This window comes from Agelaius phoeniceus, chromosome 38 (genome assembly GCF_051311805.1).
Source record: "Agelaius phoeniceus isolate bAgePho1 chromosome 38, bAgePho1.hap1, whole genome shotgun sequence".
Classification (NCBI taxonomy): Eukaryota; Metazoa; Chordata; class Aves; order Passeriformes; family Icteridae; genus Agelaius; species Agelaius phoeniceus.
In genome coordinates, this window is record NC_135304.1 from 1,678,247 (window position 1) to 1,685,829 (window position 7,583).

Genomic DNA, 7,583 nt, shown 5'->3' on the forward strand with positions numbered 1-7,583 from the left:
CCCCACCCCCGCCCCGCCCGTTCCGTGGGAGGGGTTGGGAAACGGGGGGGGGGGGTGGGGGAGGGGCGGAGGAGGAAGTTGGGGTGCGGGTGGGGGAGGGGCGGGAGCCGCACCCCAACTCCTTCCCCTCCCCCACCCTCCGGTGACCCCAAATGACCCCGCCCGGAACGGCCCCAATTCCCGCCCCTCCCCCAATGTCCTCCTCACCCCTTTCAGTTTGCCCAAAATCCCCCAAAATCCCCCCCAAAATCCCCCCAAAATCCCCCCACTTCTCCCCAAAAATCCTCCCAATTATCCCCAAAATCCCTCCCAAAATCCCCTCAATTCTCCCCCCAAATCCCCCCAATTCTCCCCAAAATCCCCCCCAAATGCCCCCAAAATCCCCCAATTCTCCCCAAAATCCCCCCAAAATCCCCTCAATTCTCCCTCCAAAATCCACGCCAAAATCCCCCAAAATCTCCCCAAAATCCCTTCAATTCTCCCCAAATCCCCCCCAAATATCCCCCAAATCCTCCCAATTCTCCCAAAAATCCTGCCCAGATCCCCCCAAATTTCCCCCCAATTCTCCCCAAAATCCCCCAAAAATCCCCCTAAATTTCCCCCAAAAATCCCCCCAATTCTCCCCCCCAAATCCCCTCAATTCTCCCCAAAATCCCCCCCAAAATCCCCTCAATTCTCCCCAAAATCCCCCCCAAATCCTCCCAAATCCCCCCAAAATCCCCTCAATTCTCCCTCCAAAATCCCCCCAAATCCCCCCAAAATCCCCTCAATTCTCCCCAAAATCCCCCCCAAATCCTCCCAAATCCCCCCAAAATCCCCTCAATTCTCCCTCCAAAATCCCCCAAAATCCCCCCAAAAATCCCCTCAATTCTCCCTCCAAAATCCACGCCAAAATCCCCCAAAATCTCCCCAAAATCCCTTCAATTCTCCCCAAATCCCCCCCAAATATCCCCCAAATCCTCCCAATTCTCCCAAAAATCCTGCCCAGATCCCCCCAAATTCTCCCAAAAATCCTGCCCAGATCCCCCCAAATTTCCTCCCAATTCTCCCCAAAATCCCCCCCAAAATCCCCCTAAATTTCCCCCAAAATCCCCCAATTCTCCCCCCCAAATCCCCCCAATTCTCCCCAAAATCCCCCCCCAAAATCCCCTCAATTCTCCCCCCCAAATCCCCCCCAAAATCCCCTCAATTCTCCCCAAAATCCCCTCAATTCTCCCCCCCAAATCCCCCCAAATGCCCCCAAAATCCCCCCAAAATCCCCTCAATTCTCCCCCCCAAATCCCCCCAATTCTTCCCAAAATCCCCTCAAAATCCCCTCCAAATCCCCTCCAAATCCTCCCAAATCCCCCAATTCTCCCCAAAATTCCCCCAAAATCCCCTCAATTCTCCCCAAAATCCCCCCAAAATCCCCTCAATTCTCCCCAAAATCCTCCCAAATCCCCCCAAATCCCCCCCAATTCTCCCAAAAATCCTGCCCAAATCCTCCCAAATGCCCCTAAATTCCCCCAAATCCCCTCAATTCTCCCCAAAATCCCCCCCCAAATCCCCTCAATTCTCCCCCCAATTCTTCCCAAAATCCTCCCAAATCCCTCCAAAATCCCCCAAAATACCCCCCAATTCTCCCCAAAATCCCCCCAAATCCCCCCAATTCTCCCCAAAATCTCCCAAAATCCCCCCAATTCTCCCCCAAAATCCCCTCAATTCTCCCCAAAATCTCCCAAAATCCCCCCAATTCTCCCCAAAATCCCTCCCAAATTCCCCCAAAATTCCCCAAAATCCTCCCAAATTCCCCCAAAATCCCCTTTACTCCCCCTCCCCCCCAATTTCCTTCATTTCCCCCGATTTTTTTCCAGATTTCCATATTCCCCCACATTGCCCCCCAAAATTTGCTTCCCCCCTTTTTTGCTCCTTCCAGCCCCCCAAATTTCTGCCCCCAAACCCCTTCACCCCCCCAGACCCCCAAACCCATTTATCCCCCCACAAAACTCAAATTTCTGCCCCCAAACCCCAAATTCCTGCCCCAAATTCCTCCCCAACCCCCAAATTTCTGCCCCAAATCGCCCCCAAACCCCTTTATTCCCCTCTACAAACCCCAAATTCCTGCCCCAACCCCCCCAAATTCCTGCCCCAACCCCCCCAAATTTCTGCCCCCAACCCCCCCAAACTCTTTCATTCCCCCCCAACTCACCCCCAAACCCCCTTTATCCCCCCCCAAACCTCAAATTTCTGCCTCCAACCCCTCCCCAAACCCCAAATTCCTGCCCCAAATTCCCCCTCAAACCCCAAATTCCTGCTCCAACCCCCCTAAACCCGTTTATTTCCCCCCCAACCCCAAATTTCTGCCCCCAAACCCCAAATTCCTGCTGCAACCCCCCCAAACCCCCTTTATCCCCCCCAAACCCCAAATTCCTGCCCCAACCCCCCCCAAAACCCCAAATTTCTGCCCCCAACCTACCCCAAACCTGTTTCTTCCCCCCCAAACCCCAAATTCCTGCCCCAACCCACCCCAAAACCCCAAATTCCTGCCCCAACCCCCCCAAATTTCTGCCCTCAATTCCTCCCCAAACGCCAAATTCCTGTCCCAAGCCCCCCAAATTCCTGCCCCAACCCCCCAAACCCCAAATTCCTGCCCCCAATTCCCCCCCAAACCCCAAATTTCTGCCCCAACCCCCCAAATTCCTGCCCACAAACCCCAAATTCCTGCCCCCAACCCCCCACACCCCCCAAATTCCTGCCCCAAATTCCTCCCCAAACCCCAAATTCCTGCCTCAACCCACCCCAAAACCCCAAATTTCTGCCCCAACCCCCCCAAATTTCTGCCCCAACCCCCCCAAACCTGTTTATTTTCCCCCCCAAACCCCAAATTCCTGCCCCCCAACCCCCCCAAACCCCAAATTTCTGGCTCCAATTCCTGCTCCAACCCCCCCAAACCCCAAATTCATGCTCCAACCCCCCCAAATTCCTGCCCCAACGGCCCCCAAAACCCCAAATTTCTGCCCCCAACGCCCCCAAATTCCTGCCCCCAACCCCCCCAAAACCCCAAATTTCTGCCCCCAACCCCTCCCCAAACCTGTTTCTTCCCCCCCAAACCCCAAATTCCTGCCCCCAATTCCTCCCCAAACCCCAAATTCCTGCCCCAACCCCCCCAAATTCCTGCCCCAACCCACCCCAAAACCCCAAATTCCTGCCCCAACCCCCCCAAAACCCCAAATTCCTGCCCCAACCCCTCCCCAAACCCCAAATTCCTGCCCCAAATTCCCCCCCAAAACCCCAAACTCCTGCCCCAACCCCCCCAAATTTCTGCCCTCAATTCCTCCCCAAACGCCAAATTCCTGCCCCAAACCCCTCCCCAAACCCCAAATTCCTGCCCCAACCCCCCCAAACCTCAAATTTCCCCACCCCAACCCACCCCAAAACCCCAAATTCCTGCCCTCAATTCCTCCCCAAACCCAAATTCCTGCCCCAACCCCCCAACCCCCAAATTTCTGCCCCAACCCCCCTCAAAACCCCAAATTCCTGCCCCCAACCCCTCCAACTTCCTGCCCCAAACTCCCCCACAAACCCCAAATTCCTGCCCCCAATTCCTCCCCAAACCCCAAATTCCTGCTCCAACCCCCCCAAACCCGTTTATTTCCCCCCCACCCCAAATTTCTGCCCCCCAAACCCCAAATTCATGCCCCCAACCCCCCCAAACCTGTTTATTTTCCCCTCCAAACCCCGAATTTCTGCCCCCAACCCACCCCAACACCCCAAATTTCTGCCCCCAAACCCCAAATTTCCCCCCCAAACCCCAAATTCCTGCCCCCCAACCCACCCCAAAACCCCAAATTTCTGCCCCCAAACCCCCTTTATCCCTCCCAAACCCCAAATTTCCCCCCCAAACCCCAACCCCCCATCCCTTCCCGGCCCCGTCCGCACTCACGGAGGCCCCGAGGATGACGAGGACGTGCGGGTGGCCCTGCAGGAAGGCCCCGTCCCGGCTCAGCTCCTGCCGGAGCATCCCGCACACCTGCGAGCGGCTCAGCTGCGCCCCGCCCGGCGCCTGCTCCGCGGGGCCCGGCATCGCTGTGGGGCAGGAGCGGGCACTTGGGGGGCGGGTTCGGGCACTTGGGGGGCAGGTTCGGGCACTTGGGGGGCAGGGCTGGCACTTGGGGGGCAGGTTCGGGCACTTGGGGGGCAGGTTCGGGCACTTTTGGGGCGGGTTCGGGCACTTTTGGGGCAGGTTCGGGCACTTGGGGGGTGGGATCGGGCACTTGGGGGGCGAGTTCGGGCACTTTTGGGGCAGGTTCGGGCACTCTTGGGGCGGGTTGGGGCACTTGGGGGGCAGGATTCGGGGAGCAGAGGAACAGGTTGGGGCACCCCAGGGCAGGATTGGAAGGGATGTGGGGCAGGAAGGGGCGCCTGGAGGGAGGGGTGGGAACTTGGGGGGCGGGTTAAGAAATTGGGGGGCAGGGACTGGCACTTGGGGGGCGGGATTTGGGGTTCGGATCGGGGATTTGGGGGCGGGATTTGGGATTTGGGGGGCGGGATTTGGGGTTCGGATCGGGCACTTGGGGGGCAGGGTTGGCACTTGGTCGGTGGGTTAAGAAATAGGGGGGCAGGGCTGGCACTTGGGGGGCAGGGCTGGCACTTGGGGGGCGGGATTTGGGGTTCGGATCGGGCACTTGAGGGGCAGGGCTGGCACTTGGGGGACCGGACCGGGCACTTGGGGGGCAGGGCTGGCACTTGGGGGACTGGACCAGGCACTTGGGGGGCAGGGCTGGCACTTGGGGGGCGGGATTTGGGGTTCGGATCGGGGATTTGGGGGCCGGGATTTGGGGTTCGGATCGGGGATTTGGGGGCGGGATTTGGGGTTCGGATCGGGGATTTGGGGGGCAGGACCGGGCACTTTTGGGGCGGGTCCGGGCACCCCGGGCAGGATTCGGGGAGCAGAGGAACAGGTTGGGGCACCCCAGGGCAGGATTGGAGGGGATGTGGGGCAGGAACGGGCGCCTGGAGGGAGGGGTGGGAACTTGGGGGGCGGGGTTGGCATTGGGGGGGTGGGTTAAGAAATTGGGGGGCAGGGCTGGGGCACTTGGGGGGCAGGGCTGGCACTTGGGGGGCGGGATTTGGGGTTCGGATCGGGCACTTGGGGGCGGGATTTGGGATTTGGGGTTCGGATCGGGGATTTGAGGGGCAGGTTCGGGCACCTGGGGGACCGGACCGGGCACTTGGGGGGCAGGTCTGGCACTTGGGGGGCGGGGTTGGCATTGGGGGGGTGGGTTAAGCAATTGGGGGGCAGGGCTGGCACTTGGGGGGCGGGATTTGGGGTTCGGATCGGGGATTTGGGGGGCAGGGCTGGGGCACTTGGGGAACCGGACCGGGCACTTGGGGGGCAGGTTCGGGCACTTGGGGGGCAGGTCTGGGGCACTTGGTCGGTGGGTTAAGAAATTGGGGGGCAGGGCTGGCATTTGGGGGGCGGGATTTGGGGTTCGGATCGGGGATTTGGGGTTCGGATCGGGGATTTGGGGGGCAGGTTCGGGCACTTTTGGGGCGGGTTCGGGCACCCCGGGCGGGATTCGGGGAGCAGAGGAACAGGTTGGGGCACCCCAGGGCAGGATTGGAGGGGATGTGGGGCAGGAACGGGCGCCTGGAGGGAGGGGTGGGAACTTGGGGGGCGGGATCGGGCACTTCGGGGGGTGGGTTAAGAAATTGGGGGGCAGGGCTGGGGCACTTGGGGGGCGGGACTTGGGGTTCGGATCGGGGATTTGGGGTTCAGATCGGGCACTTGGGGGGCGGGACTGGCACTTGGGGAACCGGACGGGGCACTTGGGGGGCAGGGGTGGCATTTGGGGGGCGGGATCGGGCACTTGGGGGCGGGATTTGGGGTTCGGATCGGGGATTTGGGGGCGGGATTTGGGATTTGGGGTTCAGACCGGGCACTTGGGGGGCGGGATTGGCACCTGGGGGGCAGGGCTGGCACTTTGGGGGCGGGATTTGGGATTTGGGGTTCAGATCGGGGATTTGAGGGCGGGATTTGGGGGTCAGACCGGGCACTTGGGGGGCGGGATTTGGGGTTCGGATCGGGGTTTGGGGGCGGGATTTGGGGTTTGGGGCGCGGTCGGGCACCTGGGGTGCGGTTCTGGGGTTGGGTGGGGCAGGATCGGGGATTTGGGGGGCGGGATTTGGGATTTGGGGTTCGGATCGGGGATTTGGGGTGAATTTGGGATTTTGGGGGGAAGATTTGGGATCTGGGGGTGGGATTTGGGATTTGGGGTTCGGATCGGGGATTTGGGGTTCGGAACGGGGATTTGGGGTGAATTTGGGATTTTGGGGTGGGATTTGAGATTTGGGGTTCGGATCGGGGATTTGGGGTGAATTTGGGGTTTGGGGGCGGGATTTGGGGTTTTGGGGCGGGATTTGGGATTTGGGGTTCGGATCGAGGATTTGGGATTTTGGGGCTGGGATCTGGGGTTTGGGTTTGGGGTTGGGAATTTGGGACCTGGAGTGGGGTTTGGGGTTGGGTGGGGCAGGATCGGGGATCTGGGGGTGATTTTGGGATTTTGGCGGCAGGATTTGGGATCTGGGGTTGGGTTTGGGGATTTGGGGTGGGGTTTGGGGTTGGGTGGGGCGGGATCGAGGATTTGGGGTTGGGGCTTGGGATCTGGGGGGGGATTTGGGAACTGGGGCGGGGTTTGGGATTTGGGGGTGGGATCGGGGATTTTGGGGTTGGGATCTGGGATTTTGGGGTGGGATCGGGGATTTAGGGGTGGGATTTGGGGTTGGGTTCTGGGATTTAGGGGTGGGATTTGGCCCCCGGGGCCAGGATTTGGGGGAGATGGGGCGGGACACGCCCTCCCCCCATTGTCCCCCCAAATCCGCCCCGATTTCCCCCCCCAGAGCCCCCAAATCCCCCCCATTTCCGCCTTCAGCCCCCCCAAACCCCTCAGAACCCCCTCCCCATCCCCCCAGAAACCCCCAGGCCCTCACGGACCCCCCAATTCCCCTCAAATCTCCCCAAATTTTCCCAAGTTTCCGCCTTCACCCCCCATCAATTCCCCCTCAACGCCCCCCAGACCCTCACGGAACCCTGGACACCCCCAGACCCCCAATTTCCGCCTCCACTGACCCCAAATTCCCCCTAAATCCCCCAAATCTCCCAGATTCTCCCCAAATTTCCCTCAAATCCACCAAATTCCCCTCAACCCCCCCCATTTCCGCCCCAAAGCCCCTCACATCCCCCCCCAGCTCCCTCCTGACGCTGCCCCCGAGGCCCCCATGGACTCCCCGGGCCATTTTATAGCCCAGATCCCCTCACGTTTTCCGGAATTCCCCCGAATTTCTTTAAAATTCCCCAAATTTCCCCATCATTTCCTGGTCCCCCCGCACCTTCCCGCTCCGGCCGCGCTCGCGCCGCCTCCCCCACGCTCGCGCGGCTCCCCATCCCTTCACAGAGGCCACGCCCTCCGCCACGCCCTGCCCCTTTATCCACCAATCACCGCCGAACTTCTTATCTCACCAACCAATCACCGCCGAGCTTCTTCTCCCGCCAACCAATCACCGCCGAGCGCGGGTGGAGCTACACATGGAGGCGTAACCAATCA

At 60.4% G+C, this 7,583-nt stretch overlaps 1 protein-coding gene across 1 annotated transcript in view; it reads right to left on the reverse strand.

Annotated features, from left to right (window-relative positions):
• The window catches only part of G6PD (glucose-6-phosphate dehydrogenase), a 28,095-nt gene extending 20,636 nt beyond the window's left edge, over positions 1 to 7,459 (reverse strand). The window contains 2 exon segments of the mRNA XM_054654119.2: positions 3,923 to 4,065; positions 7,369 to 7,459. Coding sequence (XP_054510094.2) covers positions 3,923 to 4,065; positions 7,369 to 7,423 — 198 coding nt within the window. The 5' untranslated portion in view covers positions 7,424 to 7,459.
• Between the last annotated feature and the right edge of the window lie 124 nt (positions 7,460 to 7,583).